At 46.7% G+C, this 20,257-nt stretch overlaps 1 protein-coding gene across 1 annotated transcript in view; it reads left to right on the top strand.

Moving 5' to 3' along the window:
* Nucleotides 1-20,257, top strand: part of LOXHD1 (lipoxygenase homology PLAT domains 1) — a 151,213-nt gene that overhangs the window by 115,032 nt on the left and 15,924 nt on the right. Inside the window, exons 31-37 of the mRNA XM_036493606.2 lie at nucleotides 36-171; nucleotides 2,225-2,433; nucleotides 3,522-3,707; nucleotides 6,233-6,360; nucleotides 11,487-11,604; nucleotides 13,745-13,919; nucleotides 15,391-15,576. Of these exons, the coding sequence (XP_036349499.2) occupies nucleotides 36-171; nucleotides 2,225-2,433; nucleotides 3,522-3,707; nucleotides 6,233-6,360; nucleotides 11,487-11,604; nucleotides 13,745-13,919; nucleotides 15,391-15,576 (1,138 nt within the window). The remainder of the gene's footprint in view (nucleotides 1-35; nucleotides 172-2,224; nucleotides 2,434-3,521; nucleotides 3,708-6,232; nucleotides 6,361-11,486; nucleotides 11,605-13,744; nucleotides 13,920-15,390; nucleotides 15,577-20,257) is intronic.

Here is a 20,257-nt window from a genome sequence, read left to right on the forward strand (position 1 = left end):
GTGAGCTGTGATGGGGCTGAGCTGTTTTCTGGCAGGAGTACACTGGGGACCGCAGCAGCAACTGCAGCAGCCCCGCTGACTTCTGGGAAATCGCCCTGAGCTCTAAGATGGCTGATGTGGACATTGAGACTGTTACCGGACCCATGGCTGACTATGTTCAGGATGGTCCAGGTAAGTCAAATGGGGAACTCTTTAGGGAAAGGGTAGCCACATGGAAATTCTCAAACTCTTAGGCGCCTCTGCAGTCCCACTACTGCTGATGACACATCTTTCACAACCCCTGTTTTCATCCTCCAGCAATCCTGCCAGGTGAGAGGGCTCCCTTCTAACGGAAAAGCAAAGGGTTGGTAGGTTGAGTGATGATGCTCTTGATCCACCGGCCGGCCAGCAGGAGGGCATCAGCATCCACTCCACCCTCACCTACACTTTGAGGGTTCAGATTCAGCCCAGGGGCCCTGGAACAAACTTGCAGAAATGAAGAGCAACAATGAGGATGGCTCGTGTGTCCACAGTGCACCAGACAATGCACACAGCCCTGCACACATAAGGTATGAGGCAGTGAGAGCTCAAAGGGGACCCACGTTCCAATTTTGCTTCTAGCCAGTAATCACTTGCTCTTGGGAAAATCATTCTCTTGCCTTTAGTTTTCCTTTCTTCATGAGGCAAGATCATATTTCCCCAGCAAGTTAGTTTGGCCAACTAGACTTTAAGATAAGGCAGCCCCCTGTTTCCTGAAGCAGCTCTATGTCTGTTGAATGTCATGATACACTGCCTTTTTGTTAAGCTCTCTTACTTGTAAGGATGTGACAACTGGGAAGTTTCCCACTCTGGTAGACCATGTAATGGGCTTGTAGGGCCATGTGGGGAGATGTACCCATTGCACACTCTATCTTCTCTGTGAGTAGACAGAACCACAGAAAGTGCCTCACCATAATTAAGCACCATGGCCACCTGTACAGAAGTCACCAGGACTGACCTTGTGAACCTAGAACAAGGCCATATACAGCTACAGGAGGCACAGCTGGTAATTCCAGCCAATAAGGGCACCTTTGGAAACTTTTCTGAGATGCAGATTTCCTAACCTAGAACCCATGACATCTCAGTGGGGTCTCCCAAGCTGTACAGGAAGCTGAACCAGAAGGTGAGTTTCCAACTTGCATAATCAGTAACTGAAAGTGACAACGACCTGGTAATAGCAACTTAAACAAATTGGGAGCTTTTCCTTTCTCAAGGATAAGTACAAAGATAGGCACCTGAGACCAACACAGCGGCTCCAGTGAGGTCAAAGCCCCAAATTCCTCCCAACTGTTTGCTCTGGCAACCTCATCATTGACTTCTCTCCTAATGGTCACCCAGGGTTCCAACATGACTGCTGGAGCTTCAGTCATCACATCCACACTCCAAGCAGAAGAAATGCAAGGAAAGGGTCAAAAGAATACTTCTAAAAAAAAAAAAAGAATACTTCTTCCAGTTAGTCCCTTTTAAAAAAAGATTTTCCCATAAATCCACCCAATATGCTTGCATGGTTTAACAACCACTAGTAGCAGGGAAAATGGGCACTGGGTGATAACTGGAACTCTAATGCCCACTTGCTGGAGTGAGTTTTTGCACTACTTAGTTTGTTTTGAAAATGGATGTCTCCCAGAAACTTCGTTTCCCATGTGACAGGCAAAGTGACTTCAAAAAGGTCATGGAAAATGGAATAAAAAAAAGACAAGTTTAATTTAAATTTAGTGCAATTTTTTTTGCAATCCATACCTAGTGTTTTCAATGATACCCACTTCCACAAACTTGTAGAAGATCTCTTGTAGACAAAGTGCAATTGTTCTTTCCCCATTTCCTCCTTTCTCTTTTGCCTTACTCTGGCCCAGCTCATTGTTGTGACTGCAGGAATATGCTTTTAGGCAGCCTTGGTGAGAGGATTGTTGTTCCTCCCCCATCTGCACATAACAACAGAACACCCAAGAGTGGTCATTGGCCAGAAGGGCTTTTAGCAGACTGACGCTACAGATAAGTAACAAGGACACTCTTGAGCCTTCACACTGGGAGACGCCAGTTCCCTCATTCCTTGGAGCATAGACATTCCCCAGATATGGCCCTTCAGTGTGCACAGCTCCGTGGCACTGCACCTCCAGAGGTCATTTTTAAGTCAACAACTCTTGGAAGGGTGGTTCTGTTGTCCAGCTGAATGGTTTTGAGGCTGGGCCTCTGTGATCTCTTACAGTTATCCCCTACTATGTGTCTGTCACCACGGGCAAACACAAGGATGCTGCCACTGACAGCCGAGCCTTCATCTTGCTTATCGGGGAGGATGATGAGCGTAGTAACCGCATCTGGCTGGACTACCCTCGCGGGAAGAAGGGCTTCAGCTGCGGCTCAGTGGAGGAGTTCTATGTCGGAGGCTTGGATGTGGGAGTCATCAAGAAAATAGAGGTGCTGGCCCCTTGGGGCTCCATGATGGTGAACACCTTCAGGGGCAAAGGAAGGAGCTAACTGGCAGGGAGTGGGGAGGAAAGAGAATGGAGAGTGGGCAAAGAAACTGAACTGGAGCCCCCTTCAGATCACACAGTAGAGAGAGATCTTCTGGCCTCTCCTATCAACTAGCCAAGTGACCTTACTTAAGTCATCTGTCCCTGAGGTCCCCATTTTCCACCCACCCAGTGGATAACCCTGTGTATTCATCTTTTAATGCTGTGTAATACAGTGACAACACACCACACATATATGATCTAATCATTTCACAGGTCTGGAGTCTGTGTGAGTTACTGGGCCACTTCTCACAGTGCTGAAAGCAAGTTTCAGGCCATGGTCATATCTGAGGCTTAGGCTTCCCAGCTCACTGGAGCTTGGCAGAATCCATTTTGGGGGCTTGTGGGACTGAGCTGTTCATTCTCAGATGCTACCCATAGTGCCCTGCCCTACAGAGATCTCAAAAATCTGGCAATTTTCTTGTTCAAGATCAGCAGGATCTCCATGACTTCTTCCATCTCTGAGACTAGACCCTCTCTTAAAGGGCTCACTTACTCCGAATCATCTTTTGATGATTAGACACCGTAATTATTCTGTTTAATTCGTGTGAAAGTCATAGAACAAGAGAGAAATTTCATCTGCTGGTTCACACCCCAAATGCCAACAATAGCTGGGGATGAGCCTGGCTATAGATAAGAGTCAAAAACTTGATCTGAGTATCCCACATGGGTGGCAGGGACGCAAGTTCTTGAGGCATCACTTGCTACCTCCCTGGGTGTATATTGGCAGGAAGCTAGTATTGGAAACTGAGTAAGAACTGAAACCCAAGAGCTCTGATATAGGATATGGTGTTTTCACAACTGTGCCAAATGCCTACCTATACAAACTTTAATTATCCTCTGAGATGTGTTCCCAGCCTCATGGGAGGAACTTGGGGCAGTGCATGTGCAGCATATTGGCAAAAGTGCATTGAGGGGACCACTGGACAGGGATGGGTAGGCTGAGCAGGGAGTTGTTCTCAGATCCTCATAGGTCTGATGTGTTCCTCCTAGCTGGGCCATGATGGAGCTTCCCCTGAGAGCTGCTGGCTGGTGGAAGAACTCTGTTTGGCCGTGCCTACCCAGGGTACTAAGTATACATTGCGCTGTAACTGCTGGCTTGCCAAGGACCGAGGTGACGGCGTCACCTCCCGTGTCTTTGACCTCCTGGATGCCATGGTGGTGAACATCGGAGTGAAGGTATGGAGGGCAAGCTTTTTGCAGCAAGGCCTATGGGGATAACCAGGAAGATGCAGCGAGGAAAGCAGGAGGCCTCAGCTGGCTGTGCTGGTTCCATTTTCTTTGCTGCTGTGTGACCTTAGGCAAGCCAGCTGATGCCTTGGGCCTTGATCTTCTCACATACTATGTGGGAATGCTGCTTCCCTGCTTCTCATGGTCTGTTCCCTGTGAGATCATGTGAGGACAATGGGATCATCAACAGCTCATGGAGTGTGCTACAAGGTATGGCTCAAAGTAGACATGCAAGGTAAGGTCATTGGGATGGTACCAGAGAACACTGCGTTTGGGATGCAGTGAACCTCTGACCTCACTACCTGGAAAATCTAGAAGATGGGATCTCTGAACTCATGCCCTGGCTCCACCTCTCATTGATCAAAGGATCTGGGTGAGTTTGTGTCAACTCACAGGTCAGAATAACGCAATAGGCAGAAAACTTGGGTGCTGGTGCCACTCTTCATACAGCCAGTTAGCAGCTCAAAGATCTCTGGGTCATCTGACCTCATGCACTCCTCTATCTATCTTGTAAGCCATGGGCTTAACCTGGCCCAATCCCTCACTGTCTCTGAACCCAAATCAACAAGGCCATCTCATATAGCCAAGAAGAAATCAGCCACGCCTGAGCCTACCCTGCTCTCGGGGCAAGCTAGGGACTGGTTCTGGCCTCTCCAAACCTTATCAGGCAGGAGCAGGAGTGCCTGTCCTTCCCTTGCTAGAGAGCCAGCAACCTCCCCTGCCCCCAGGCATCCCCATCTGGAGCTAGATGGACAGCCCAGCTGAGCACACAATTTGTCCAGAACCTCTGCCCTGACCCAGTTCCCAGCCTGTGTGTGCCAGCCCCCACATATGCGTCCCACCCCACCCAATGCAGCTGCGTGCCGGTCCAGATCCACACCCCTGCTATTCATGGAACAAAAGAACACAGGTTTGCTGCTTGACAAAGAACCACAGAGCCCTTTGGACTGGCTCTCTCCCCAGGATGCCTGAGCCCAGACCGGAATTGATAGGAGCCCTGCTTCCATCTCTTTTTGGAAACACTGATTACATAAAAAAGGATGTGTCTGTGGCAAAGAGGGAAAGGTAGATGCAGAGAACACAAGTCAGAGGGACCAGACCTCAGGGCCCAGTTTCCCCAGGCCACCAGCCACTCACTTTAATCATTCTCATTTTTATGGCCCATCTGGATATGAGCAAGAAAGGATCAGTCTCCTACCTTTGTTCCTAGTTCCTCCCTGTCCCCCACCCCATCATGAATACCCTTGCAGGATGGTCCAGGGGAATTTGCCTAATGAGGCAGGAGGCTCTGCACCCATTTCTTCAGTAAACGAGCCATAATCACTGCTGGCAGATCAGACCTGCACAGCTTGATTCTGAGCTTATTGTATAGAAGATGCTAGATACTGCTGTGGGAAACACCTACCAGGCACCATTGCAGTGGCATAGCCATTCTCACAGCTAACTTGGTTTCTGATGCCGAAGTTGTTGCAGGGGTGGAAACCAAGCACCTGCCCAGGTAACACAGTTGGAGCAGCCACAGAGGGAGTCCAAGGCAGAGCAGCTGTATCCAAAAATAGTAGACCTTCTAGGTCCTTCTCTACCTTGGGAGCCAGTCTCTCTTGATCCTTCAGGCCTCACAACAGTCTCTGGGTACCTTGCTGGAAAACTGCAGAACTAGAAAACAGTCCAAAATAATGATGTGAAAAAAGTGTCTTTCCACGAGACAGGGCCCCAGTGAACCCCAGATCCCAAACAGCACAGGTTGTTCCTTTACTCTGCAGTGGAGACAATCTATATCCTCTGGAAGAAACATCAGACAAGATCCCAATGTGGTGCAAAAACCACATGCATAGACCATCGTCTGCCTCTGTAGAACAATGAAGGCATAATTTCTTTATTTGTCACCCTCAGTGGTACTCACAGGTCTTCACCCATAGATCTCAGGATGTGCATGGCTGTAGTACAAAGGCTTAGACATCCAACACTCCTGGCTGCTTTCTGAGATCTTACACATGGCAGGACCAGCAATAGGCATCCCTCTAAGTCAAGTTGTCTGCAGTTCTCACAATGCTGCAAAGAAGTTTATCACTCTTTGATGATGGAGGAGGCAGTGACTAGCAAGGGTGGGGTATCAGCTGCAAGCAGGTGGAAGGCCCGGGGTCTTCTGTCTGTTTCCAAAGGACCCTGTCCTGCTGCCACACTCTGCTGTGTGAATGGACCAAGGTCAGGAGTTACCTGACAAAGCAGCAGCTCATTCCTGGCCTTTCTGTCATGTTTCTTACAGCCAGCACACCCTCTGACACTGAGCTCCGCCTAGCACTAGACATGTTACAGAGAGTGACAAGACTTGACTCCAGCTCTTAGTCACTCATGGTTGATTACAGGGAGGTTCCCTCCTCCCGCAAGCCACAGAGCTTGGAGAGTATCACTTCCTTCCCTGGTAACACTGCAGGTGAGGCCAAGGCTTAGGACCTATGTTTCTTTCATGGCAGGTGCTTTATGAAATGACAGTGTGGACAGGTGACGTGGTTGGCGGGGGCACTGACTCCAACATCTTCATGACCCTTTATGGCATCAACGGGAGCACAGAGGAGGTGCAGCTGGACAAAAAGAAGGCCAGGTATACAGAAGATCCCCTGTCCCTCTCCCCTTCTTACATCCAACCTGCTGCCCCAATCCTGCCTTCAGCTCGACTGGCTTTCACTCCCCGTGCATACTGTGGAAGTTTCCAGTTGCCTTGCATGTGGCAGGCATCACTCTGTCCACCTGTTTTTTTCCTACCCATCCTCCCAGAATTCCCTTTATCTACTCTCCTTTATGGTAATGCCTTTCCCTTTCAAGAGCTGGTTTAATTTTGCCACCTCTAGGAAGTTTTCCTTGATCTCTTAGTCTATGTCAATTTCTTTCTTCATTCTTTCACTTGATTACGTGAAAGTGTTAATTATAAGTTCCGTAGATTTGTGGATGGCATGGTATCCTTGTTATTTTCCAAGTTTTATTCATTTTACTATTAATTTTATATTAGGAGGAGTTTTCCCATGGGCCAAAAATTAATGAAAAGTGAAAAGCAATTGATTTCAAAACATTTTTGTAAGATTTAACTGAAAGCCAAAGTTATACAGAGAGAGGATTGGGACAAAGAGATCTCTATCTGCTGGTTCACTTCCCAGATGTCCAATTTGACTGGAGTTAGACTTGTCTAGAGCCAAGAGCTTCTTGTGGGTCAGGTGTCCCATGTGGGTGCAGGGGCCTAAACATTTGAACCGTCCTCTGCTGCCTACCCAGGTATGTTAGCAGGGAATTGGATTGTAAGTGGAACGGTAGGGACTCAAACTGGCACCCATATGAGATGCCAGCATTTCAGCAGGTAACTTAGCCTGTGATGTCACAACACCCAACCCCAAAACATGTTTGAGATGACTGTATGCCAAGTACCATCTCAGGCTCTGAAGAGCAGGAGGAAGCAGGTCCCTGTCCTCCCAGAGCGTATTCCCTCAGGAAAGCAGCAGCCATGTCACTGACACTGGTGCGAGCTTATGTAGTACCTTACCTTGTTCGGAGCCATGTTGACACACTGATCCTTTCTACAACCCTGTGAGGATTATTATGATCACCCTCACTTTACAGGTGAGAAAACTTAGGCACCCCAAGGGAAGTCCTGCTGGTCTGAGGCCCACAGCCGACGAGCTGTGGCATTGAGAAAGTCTCCCAAATGGTCCCCAGTTCTAAACACCAGGTCTTACTGTTTCTTAAGGTATTGCATAATGGCAATAAAAGTGGAACTCCTGTCATATTAACTATCTGTGCCTTTCATTGCATTTCCAATATAGCATGTCCTGAGTTTTCTGTGCTTAGCCAGTGTCTCCCAAAGGTTTCTGACCACTGAAATCAGAAGAACCAGAGAAATAGACTCAAAGCCCAAGTCTAGAACTTAAAAAAACCCATCATGACCACTTACCCATGAAACAGGAGCATACATACATTCAGCTGGAAGGCAGAATGTAGGGTGGCTTCATTCCAAGTCCCACATACCTCCTAGCTCTGGCCTTGCATGTAGGGGGTACTCAATGAGTACTTTTGGGTGGTAATGAGGATGGCAACATTGGTTATGATAGTGAGGATGATATGATGGAAATGATTATGAAAATGGGGATGAGGATATTACAGTTCTTGGAGATGAATGTGGGTTCTTTCCATGGACAGAGAGACCCATAAGAGCAGGAGCTTTGTCCCTCCTACAAGCTCATCCCCAGAGATCTGGTAAAAACAGTCTGGCTGTCTCCTCTTTGCATTTCTGATTTCTCATTATACTATTCCAATTTTCTACTATAATTTTTCCCAGAGCAGCTAAGAATGATGATACAGATAATTGTAATAATGGCTAGCATTTATTAAGCTTGGAACTGTTATATTTTTCAACATTTATTAACTTACCACACTCCTTATAATCTTCACTGTTACCATATCTACTTAAAAATTAGAGGCCTGAGATACAAACAGACAAAGGAACTTTCTGAGGTCACCCAGCTGGTTAAGTAGGGGATGGGAAATTGAATTCAGACAACTGTGGACAAAAAACAAAGATCAAATGAGAACAAAGTCAACTACCATTACCTCATGTGGAAGAGACTCACAGGCTTCAGAGAAGTGGGAAAGTTCTAAAATGAAGCATTATTTTTGACATAGTGAAGCTGCAAGCTAGCCAGAATCAGGGCATCTTATGTGGGTGGATTAGAGAGAGCGCTGGGGTTTGTGATTGGTCCTATGTTGGAATTGGGGACAATGAAAGGAAGCTGGCAGCCACTGGCCAAGTCCCAACCCCCTGGGGCCAATTGCTCTACAGGATGTAGTTTCCTGGAATGACCAGTGAAGAAGGGAGGGTCAGATTTCTGTGATCACTCATGGTTGACTATGGCTTATTTGCACATATAGCCTCCTAGTGATTTGACCTCTGTTTTAGACTCTCAATTTCATTCAGCCCCCAGTTCCCAAGTTTCCTCTAATTAACTAACTCACAGTGTGTGGTACTTGATTTTTCTAGCTGCCCAAAATATAGCTGATGGTAGAAGAGGTAGCCATCACTCCAAGTATCTAAATTCTATAACTATTTCCTGAAAACCCTACTGTTATGGGTACACCATGTCATAAATACTTCGAGTTGCCTTGCAAATGGAAGGGTTTTTTCTTATGTTTGTTTTTTTTAATTTTGAATTTTGTGGTACAATTCCTTGGGGTCTGGAATTTCCCTACCCACTCCCCAGTGTTTTTTCTTCTGAATATGAATTTAGTTTGTGATAAAGCCACTTGTTTTTAATTACTTTAGTTTGCAGGCTCAGGCCTCTTCTCCAGCTATGTTTTGCTTCCTTTTGGTTGTGTGTGGCCCATGTTTCGCCTGTGTCTTGGAATCCTTAGCTTGCCAGCATCTTGGCTGGGGCACCTGAGTAGAAAAACTCATTGAACATGTGTCAGGGGCACAGCTTAGCACTGTGCAAGGGGATGCTTCCCTAGGAGTTGGGTATGGCCAGAACAGAGACTCAAATGCACATGCACACACATGCAAGACATTATGGGAATTTGCCATGGAGCACTAAGCTTCCCAGAGGCTGTGCAACCAGAGGCCAAAGCTTAGCACAATCAAAAGCAATTCACCCAATCCCAACTACACATCTTGCAACATGGAGGAAGTTGTTCTGGCACGCTAACTTATGCTGAGATGCTGGCAAATTAGTTTGGCCTTCGGAAGCATCCCAAACGATTATGCTGAAATTCAAGGGAGGCTCTCCAGTAGTAGAAATGGAGGCATTTGGTACCCAGTGGGCCCTGGGTTTGATTTGTAAGGGGATGTAGACACATGTGTGGAATCAGTCCCAAACCCAGAGGAGACCTGGAATACGTGGGGGCGGGGTCCTTGGAAGTAAAATCCATTTGTGGAATTATGTTGAGTGCGGCCTTCAATACATCTCATGGATGCCTCTAACCTTGCACAGGTTTGTCAATGGAATGAGGCTAAGGTGGAGAACAGAAGCAGAGAGCAGAGGCTGGGGTGATCTTTCAGCTGCCCTTCCATGAGCAGACCAGGAAGTGTATGGCCAGTGGTATGGTCACATAGCAAGTTGTGAGCCTTGAATCTTTCTTCCACGTCTTTATCTCTTGGATTCTAGGCTGTCTGATTAGTATTCATAGCGCTGTTAATGGAGGGGACCCATATTTGAGAACTGCAGGGTAAAGGAAGATGGTTAGGAAGGCTGAATCCTCAGGGTGGGGGGCTTGAAAGGAAGTCCCAAGGGAGACAGGCATGGTTTTTCAATCTGAGAGAAGAGCAAATGTCATCTACTTTTCAGTCTTTTCAAAGAAAAACTTGTTTCAAACATCTCTCACCTTCCTGACACTCATCTCTCTCTCTCTCTCTCTCTCTCTGTCTCTCTCTCTCTGTCTCTCTCTAACACACACACACACACACACACACACACACACACACACACAATTCTCTAGGAAACAAAGACACTTGGTTATATTCAAAGGGGGAAGAACTGAAGAGAGAAAGGCAAAAGGTTCTTAGGATCCATGGGTCTGAAAAATTGTGCTCCTGGTAAGAGCAAGCAGAGAATGAGTTGAGAGGTGATGTAAGGGAGTCACAATGTGTACTGTGCAGGTGTACCTTGCCCATCTCCTTAGAGTTTCCATGAGCTGAGTGAGACCTGGGTTGTAAATGAGACAGGAAGGAGGAGGCATGCCACAGGAGAGCTCTGTTTATTTCTAAAAACCTTAAAGTGCACACAAGCGAAGTTATTGACGAAGATCAGGTCTCCAAGCCACCATCACCTTTCAGACTAGGAGCAACCAGTTCTTGACTCATAGTATTTGCAATCTCAGCACACCCCACAGGATGTAGCCTCAGTTTCTAGAAAGATATCTTGTAGCCAAGCAAACCTAAAAATCACCATGCGGCGCCAACTCTTCGAAGTCACCTGCATTACCCCCAGGATCCGCATCAATGATGTCATCAAGAACCAGTCAGCTGTCAAACTGTCAGTCAGCAGTGGAGGTCACATTGTGAACACAGCCCTGCAGAGGAAGCAGTAAGGAATAAAGATTGAGAATGTCTGAGATGACAAGGGCATTCAGCAGAAGAATCCTAGCAACAGAAGCCCCACTGCCTTCTATTTGCCTGCCTCTTGGCAGTTGTTGGTGGTGTTTCCCCTTCCTTGGCTGCAGCATTCATTTGGACAGAATCCTGCAAAGATAAATAAGTAAATTAAGCAGCCTAAAAATGTGAGTGATGCCATCTAGAGCTATGTGGTGCACCACCTTCCCTGACATTCATTCATGGTGGCCCTGTCACTCAAGGAATCTCTTCTAAAGCTGTTCAGTCCTGAAATCCTTTCTATGCTGTCAGGTGATTTCACATCCACTGGGTCCTCTTGACAGTTGTGTGCAGTTGCAGGGATGGTGTCACTCTCACCAGACTACAGGTGACACCAAGTCCCAAGAAGCACTTTGACTGCTGTAGGTGATTTGCAGAATGAGATTTGCATGCCGAGCCAGTAGCGCTGGGGTCAGAGCCATTTCTACCAACCAAACCTGCTTTCTGCCTACAAGGAACACATTTAGATATAAGAGACAGGCTGTTAGGAATTCATGGGGAGGAAAGAGGGCTGAGTAAAGATCTCATGTTCTCTCCTTGTCCCACATCTGGTCTCTGCCATGGCCAATTCCCCTTCTTTTCTATTCCTCTCCTCCCACCAGATTTGAGCGGGAACAGAATGACACCTTCATCATGGAGATCCTGGACATTGCTCCCTTCACCAAGATGCGGATCCGGATTGATGGCCTGGGCAGCCGGCCCGAGTGGTTCCTGGAGAGGGTAGAGTATTGGCACCCACCTCTCCCCCGCCAGCTGCTGCCGCCTCTTCTCTGCTCCCATTGGTTTTCCATAGAACTCCTCACGGCATCAATGCCTCCCTAGAGAGACGTAGAAACCCAACTAGGGTAATCCAACTAGGGTGATCCTTGAGTGATCCTTGGGTAATCCTTGGGTGAGAATTCGGCAGACAGCAGAGTTCTGTTTATTTGTGTACAGTGAGAATTCAGTTACCTCCAGAGAACACAGCAAGTACTGACCACATGACAGGGACCAAACCTGCAGTCAGAGTGCTGGGGTGATTTTGTTTGAGGATATGAGCTGGGAGAATTGTGTAAGGAGCATTAAGACCTGGGGCAGAGAGAGGCCCTCAGGCAGGGCTGTTAGGAAAGCGGGGGAGCTTCTAGTGCTCCTTTGATTATGTCTTTTGGCAGCTATCTGCTCCTCCTGCCCACCCAAGGCTTCTGCCCTCTCCAAGGGAAGGCACTATATAGCCCAGCTGTCTGCAGCCCAGTTGATCATTTTGCAGTCCGCAACTCTCGGGCTGATCAGGGCTGCAATGCAGAATCTTCAAGGACCAACAGCAATGGAGGAGGGGCAATCCTGAGTTTTGCTCATACCCTCTGCCTCTGCCTACTCCCACACACATACGCATGCACACACACACACATACATATGTACAGATATATTCACAAGTGTATACATACAGGTACATATGGTGCACATACATTTACATGCATCAAGCACATGTATACACATGATTGTATGCACATGCAGAGATATACTCAAGTATGTACACATATATGCATGCTTGCCTATACACAGAAATACACTGGTGTGTATGTATGCACACATGCATGCACGTGCACACAACCACAGACTCAGTTTCCCCCAAGAAAAGAAGCTTGCTGCTGCTTTTCAAGACCCCGCTTTCAGTTTCCTCATCTTCATCTACCACATGCGACCCTGTCCCTGCAGGCTGCCCAGAACGGGGTCACTACTACCCACTCTTCCAGACTACAGGGGAGAGTGCCCAGAGTGCTGACAGAAACTGAAGCGAGTTAGAAGTCTCAGGCACTTCCTGTTCTAAATGTGACCTCAAAGCTAGAAACTCTTGGCAGCTCAGGCAGGTGGGGAGAGGGAGGGCTTGACTGCAACCTCACAATCTCACAAGCATGACCTTGGTGTCACATGAGCTCTGGGCTTTCCAACATGTGTGGCACTGCTGCTGTGCCTGATCTGCATGTACAGTGGATGTTAGGAACTGCTGACAGTTCACAGACTGGAGGTTTAGAACAGCAGACATTTGCTATGACAGCTCTGGAGGTTTGAATTTGAGGCTTAAATTTCAAGATCAAGGTGCTGATAAGGCCAAGCTCCCTTGCTGAGCTCAGGAAAGCATCTGTGCTTGGCCTGTATCCTAGCTCCTGCTGGATTCCTGGCCCATGGCAGCCTCACTCCAGTCCTCACAAGATGTCATTCTGCTTGTTTCCCCAAATTTTCAAGTTTCCTCAGGGTGTAAGGGGAAAGAACATGGAATGTCTTAGAACAGGGCTTACCCTAGCCATTTCATCTTAAATAATTACACCAGTCACAGCTACATTTTGTAAACACAGCCACATTCTAAGGGACTGAGATTAGGACTTTAACATGTGAATTTGCAAGGGACACAATTCAGAGCCTATCAACTCTGTCCCAAGCAGCCCACAACTCTGTGGTCCACCAAACACGGTCAGTGCCAAATCCCGGCAATGTCTTCTTTCTCCATTCAGTCATTAGCAGGTTTTCCTTGAGCCAGCAATATGGTGCTCATATCACAAATGATAAGTGTTGTATCAGGCTCCCAGTGGTTTGTGGCTGATGGCGGCTTGATTCATCTTTTCTGTCCCCCATTCAGCAATAATTGTCCTGTGGCTACCTCTCAGGATTTCTAGTCCCCAAGCCCAGGTTCCTCACCATGGGGATTAAAGTCCTTCGTCCTAGAAAGGGCCCATCTTGCATTCCAGGTGTGAGTCACAAGGGCTTGTCTTAGGTCTGATGTCTTGGGTCATTGAGTTCAGTGGAGGGACTACATTGGCAGGTGGGGAGGGTTGCTGCTGGAGGTGAGGGAGAGCATTTACCCCATGGCTCCCCCAACCCTCAGATCCTCCTGAAGAACATGAACACGGGAGATCTGACCATGTTCTACTATGGAGACTGGCTGTCCCAGCGGAAGGGCAAGAAAACCCTGGTATGCGAGATGTGTGCTGTCATTGACGGGGAGGAGATGATGGAGTGGACCTCCTATACGGTCACAGTGAAGACCAGCAACATACTGGGTGAGTCACAAGGTCTCTTCCAACTCCCTCTATTCTTATCCCCACTTATTTTTAGGCCTGGACCCTGATTTCCTGGTGGGGCATTTTCCTTTGGATGTTCTCCCCAGAGCCATGCCTTTGTCACACTGTCACTTTATGTTTGAACAAAGTATTTATTCCCAGGGACAGCATCTGCCCCTACCAGTCTCTCTCAGGATGTAGAGGAGAGTGTGATTGCAGAGTTGATTAGCAACTTTAAAATGGTACAAGAGCGTGGCTCGGTGCCTACCCATGAACCTCAGCACCCCCTGGGATCCCTACTCCCATTTGAATGCGTGACCACAAACTGCTAATTGCCACCTTTGGCACTCAGATGGTGGGACAGAGGTGTGACTCCAGGGTCCTTGAGATCTGAGGCTGTGGCAGATAGTGGATCAGCAAGGTACTGGCAAACCCTGAGGAGGGTACACAACCCACCTAGGAACTGGGGACAAAGATCCCGAAGGGCTTCCTAGAAGGGATGGCAAAATGAGGTCCAGAAAGGCAAGCAGTGGTCACATATGCATGGGGGATACCCAGAGAAAAGGTTCTGCTGGGAAATATCCTAGTATGTATGAAAAGTCTGGTGGTAGTGCCTCCTGACTACAGCCTCCTAGGCTGTAGTGCTCCAGGAGTGGTTGCCAGGAATCTGGCGAACTCACACTGACTGTGCAGGACTGGTGAGGGGCTACCTTGTCGGTCATGTAGCTTATGTGTGCAACAGAAAAGCGTGCAGCCAAAGAAGTGAAAGGACTCTGGGCATATGTGATGAGTCAACAAATCTGGCAAAGTTTATTTTGGGTTCCTCCCATCTTTTTTCCTCTTCCCAGCCTCAGTGGAGCCTTCACCCTTACTGTTGAAAGCCACAAGCATCCACATGCTTTCAAGTGCATTGATAAGTGCACAGATAACAGCAGGGTGAATGTCCAAGAACCTTCACAGGGTCGCCGTCTCTGGAAGCATTTGCTGTTTAACAAGGATCAGCATGTCTTTTTGTCTTAAGCCAATAACAAGAAAGCACTCATGTAAAAGTCATTTGGAGTCAATATGGGCAGCATGGGATATTTCTGCTTCCTGCTAGTCCTACATTGTGCAGAAGGTAGCCTGTCATTTTAACTGTAAGGGCAGTTTATAAGGAATGCTTTTTAAGTCCAGGTGCGTTTCCTCAGCAAAAGATGTATCTGTACTAAGCCATCCATCCTTTCTAACTATGACTCCAGTCAGACCAACAGCATTTGCAAACCACAAACATAAGGTGAATGATACACTTTGGAGACCCTGAATTCCCAGCATGCAAATGGCCTCTCCTCAGCTCCCCAGTTGGCCATGTTGGCTCTGTATTCTGTCCTCCTTTACCTCCTGGTCACTCCTCTCAAGTCTAGGCCCAGGCCAAAGCGGGACAACTGAGTATGGAAAGGCTAGCACCTACAACTTCATCTTACCCACCCCCCAGGAGCAGGCACTGATGCCAACGTATTCATTATCATCTTTGGAGAGAACGGGGACAGCGGAACCCTGGCCCTGAAGCAGTCAGCTAACTGGAACAAGTTTGAGCGCAACAACACAGATACATTCAACTTCACCGACATGTTGAGCCTGGGCCACCTGTGCAAGCTGAGGGTCTGGCACGACAACAAAGGTAGCTTCCACCCAAAGCTGAACTGGCTGGAAGAAATGTCCCTCCGCCCCCCAGATTCCTCCCTGAACCCCTTCATGGCTACTGGCAAGCAACCAATCATGGTGGGCCAGGCCCACCATGGGCTAAAGAGAGCCTGTGCCTTTGCATAGATGCTAAAGAGGAAGTGTAGTTTCTCCTGCTTTCTCCCCAGGCTATTGATGAGTCTTCATTTTTGTGTGATGTTGGAGTTTTAAGTCTTAGTTCATGTGTAAGAATTAAGAAAAAAGGGTTGTCTTGCCAAATTCCCTTCTCATGGGCTTTCTATAAAGGGTTGTGTTTATTTACTTAGAATAATAAGCCTGAAAGTAATCATGTTCACCTATAAACATAAACTGGAAAATCAGATAGAAGCCAAGTGGAAAATGTATTTTTAACTTCAAGGTACCTAAGGAATATTCTGCCTCTTCTGTAACTGTGATGAAGTTTCATGTTCTCCACACTTCTTTGGTTGTCATGTGTTGTCTCCAGACCACTATATTTCCTCTGGCTTTGAGCCTGTACTTCTATAATGAATTAGAGTAGAGTTGTTGATCAGCCCACTTCACCCTCCTGATGCACACTCTATTGCATTCTTAATTCACCTCAGTGTTTTCAATTGCAACCAGCCTTGGCCAAGCTGTCTCCCTTCTCCAACCTTTTCTGAGTCTTCCCCACCAGCCACCTGGAGTTCTCCTGTGTGATTTATCTCCTCTCACTTCTTCCAGATCCTCTCTTAGGCCACAGGTATCCACCATGGTCACTGGTGATGCCTGGTTTGGCATGTGACAGCCAGTCTTCCTGTAATGCCTAGACTTCTTAGTGTCAACAAATTCAGCAGTTACTAATTTCCCACCACATGGAATAAGCTCAAATTAGATATAGGCAAAACAGACCTCCAAGCAATAAAATCACCAACACCAGGACAGCATTCCATAGTCTTCAGATTTTAAAATATCTGTTCATTCACATAACAGGTAAAATGCCTAGAATATCCCTGTAACTCTGTTAACTGCTAAGAATACAAACATTTGATACCCAAAAGCACTTTGTGAATTATCATAGCCAAATACCTTTATAGTCCTTTTTTCTGTGACTAAGGTCTGTGGAGGCCCAGCAAGATTTGAATGTCTTACTCTTCAACATATAGCAAGGAGGGAATACAGCAATACTCAAATCCAGGTCTTCTGATGCCCATTCTAGGGCGTTGTGCTGTGCACCAGCCCTTTCTGCCTGACACTGCTTATATTCTCACCAGCCACTGAGGTGAGGCTCAAAAAAGAAGACAGAGCACTAAGCCCCAAGTTCTATGTCTGCCTCTCTGGCCCACAATGTGTCAAGCAAAGGATGTAGTAAGCAGGAACTTTTCTTTACTGCCTTCTTATTCTAGAGGCATCATATGTTTGTGGAAACTCAGAATACATCTTCAGCTGTCCGTTATGAGCCTCTCCTTTCCACATGAAGGAAGTAGAACAAAACATTCTGAAAAGGAAGAATGTCTCTGACCACTTCCAGTCAGGCCAGAAAGCTGGATGTATTCTGGGGTGACTTTCCTTTCCCAAGAAGAGAAGATCATGCCAGAGCCATTTACAGTGTCAGTGTTACATTCACAAAGATGGTCAGAAGGAGTGGGGATGCCTATGTTAAAAACCCAGCGTGGGCATTTGAAGTAGTAGTTAAATTGCTGCTTGGGACACCCACATCCTATATCAGAGCGCCCGTATTTGAACCTTGATTCTGCTTCCAATTCTAGCTTCCTGTTAATGCACATCTTTGGAAGCAGTGATGACTCAAGTGCTTGGGCCCTGCCATCCTTTTGGAAGGCCTAGATGAAGTTCTGGGCTCTCAGCTTTGGCGTAGCCCCAGTACTGACTATTGCAGACAGTTGAGGACTGAACTAGTGGATGAAAGATCTTCCCTCCTCCCCTGTATCTGCCTCTCAAATGAAAATACATTTTTTAAAAATTAAAAAGATAAGGATAGGTATTTTGGGGCAGCAAGTGAAGAATGTCTGAGATGGAGTCTTACTTTTGTTTCCCATCAGACTTCCTGATGAAATGTATCTTGAGACATGGCAGATAATGGGTCTAAGAAACCTGGATGGAGTTTCTTTGTGGAAGTAACCCAATGAAGGACAGACTCACTCTCTCCATCCCTCTTCACATATTATTATGTCTTTCAAATAAACTAAGTATCCTTTAATAATAATACTGTATTTCTAGGGCAATCATCTGAGGGTCTTTGGGTCTTCTGAACTGTCCAGGGTCTTGACTCCTCCTCGTCATCTGACTAGAAGCTCCATAGCCTGATTTAGGGTTGCTGTGTCAGAGCTGACTTTTTTCAACCTGGCCTGAAATAGACATCCTGATGCCTGGCAAGTTATCAAGATGGTCATGCCTCCCTCTTCCAATTCACAATATAGAAGAAAGAGAGTTGCCAACCTCAGAGTGAGCTCATTCATGTGCCTTTGGCCAGTTTCACCTTATCTAACTCTGAGCCCCACTTGACTGAGTCCTTTACTTCCTGGCTGACCTCCCTTTTTGTCATCATATCTTTGATGCCTGCCCTCACCTTCCAATCTGTTTTTCATGCTGAAATTTCCAGAGTCCTGCCACCATGCTATAAATACCCACTTCCTTCCAACCATCTAAGCAAGTAAAGCTTATATATTTGAGAAGAACATCCAAAAATCCATGCCGTAATGTTACATCCATTTTATAATGGCACAGATGATGTGATGCCAATTCCCTCTCTCCTGTTTTCCTTGTATTATCTGATATGTCAAACGAAGTGAGCAACCTAAGTCATTTACTGCCGCAGCAATACACCCAATGTCAGTACTAATACCAGTTAAGAAACAAAGTGTTGCCAATTCTCTTTATTCAGAGTAGGTTTACTCTTCAGAGTTGCCATGAGTTTGTTCATTCATGCATACAGAACCATTGGAGAATTCTAATATTTCTAGTAAGGTCCTGGAAGAAAAAGGAGGAGGAGGAGGAATTAGCTCCACATTTTGAACTTCCAACCTGACATGTGTTTGAGATAAAGTTCCCATCTTGTGGAGTATGAAGCTGTGGATTAGTCACCTGCCATGAAATCAGAGATGTGCTGTGCTGGTTCTAGTGTCAGGCTTTCCTTGACATAAGCTCAATACAGGAAGTGAAAATCCACATTTGTTTTCAAATGACAAATCGATTCAAAGCTTCACTTCCAGGATGACCATAACAGCCAGAGTGGGGCTGGTCTGAAGCCAAGAGCCAAGAGTTTCTTCCAGGTCTCCCATGTCAGAGCAAAGGCCCAAGGACCTGGGCCATTTTCTGCTGCTTCCACAGGCATGTTAGCAGGGAATGTGATTGGAAGTAGAGCAGCCACAGCTTGAAATAACACTCATGGGATGCAGGACTGCAGGCAGAAGCATGATGTGCTCTGTCTCAGCACTGACCCTGAACTGTCTTCTGCTGCTTTCCTAGGCACATTAGCAGGGAGCTGGGTCTGAAACAAAGCAGTCAACACTCCCATATTGGCTATCAGTGTTGCAAGCAGTGTATTATCTCACTGCACCACAATACCAGCCTTTTACACTTAACTTTTAATGATTATGTGAGCCAATGAGTAAACTGACAACAAATATCAACTTGTGGCAGCTTGAGAATCCTAAATGGAGGCCCCAGAATTACACAGATTTTTCCAGACTTCCGCAGGGATCTTTGTCCTATCTAGGTGTTTGAGGATCTCCAGATACAATACATCCTGTCAGACAATCCTACTGAGGCATTTTAATTCTCCAAGCAAAGGTAGCATAGATCAAATAGTAAGACAGAATGTCTGAAAGTGATCTTATTTGGTAATAGGGTCTTTGCAGATGTAGTTAAGGATCTTGGATTAAATCTTCCTGGATTTAGAATGAGCCTTAATTTCAGTGATGACTTGAGTGCTTATAAGATGAGGACATGAAAATATGCAGAAGGAAGATCATGTGAAAATGGAGGCAGAGACAGGATCCAGAGGTAGAAGTTAAAGTTAAGGAAGTTTAAGGATTACTGGAAGCCACCAGGCCCAGGAAGAGACCAGGATGGACCCTTCTCTGAAGCATTCATATGGGAATGACCCTACTGACACCTGGAGTTCAGACTCCCAGACTAAAAGTTGAGTCCTGTCCATGAAGCTCAAGTTTGATTAAGTCCTCCAATGGCCACTGCCCCCTTCTCCAAGACACCAAATTTCCACATAACCTAGACTTTCCCAGTTTTTTTGGTGCATTTTTCTTTTTAAAAAGATTTATTTTTTATTTTTAGTGGAAAGTCAGATGTACAGAGAGTAAGAGAGAGAGGAAGATCTTCCATCTGATTATTCACTCCCCAAGTGACTGAAACAGCTGGAGTTGAGCCAATCAAAAGCCAGGAGCCCAAAGCTGCTTCTGGGTCTCCCATATAGGTGCAGGATCCCAAGGCTTTGGGCCGTCCTTGACTGCTTTCCCAGGCCACAAGCAGGGAGCTGGGTGGGAAGTGGGGCCACCAGGTTTAGAACTGGTGCCCATATGGGATCCTGGCGAAGGCAAGGTGAGGACTTTAGCCACCAGGCTACCACGCCGGGCCCTCTGCATTTTCCTATCATGATAATACCAATGCCTCCTATCTTCCTCACTACCAAAATCCTAGACGCAGCC

Source organism: Ochotona princeps, chromosome 18 (assembly GCF_030435755.1).
Source record: "Ochotona princeps isolate mOchPri1 chromosome 18, mOchPri1.hap1, whole genome shotgun sequence".
In the NCBI taxonomy this organism is placed as follows: Eukaryota; Metazoa; Chordata; class Mammalia; order Lagomorpha; family Ochotonidae; genus Ochotona; species Ochotona princeps.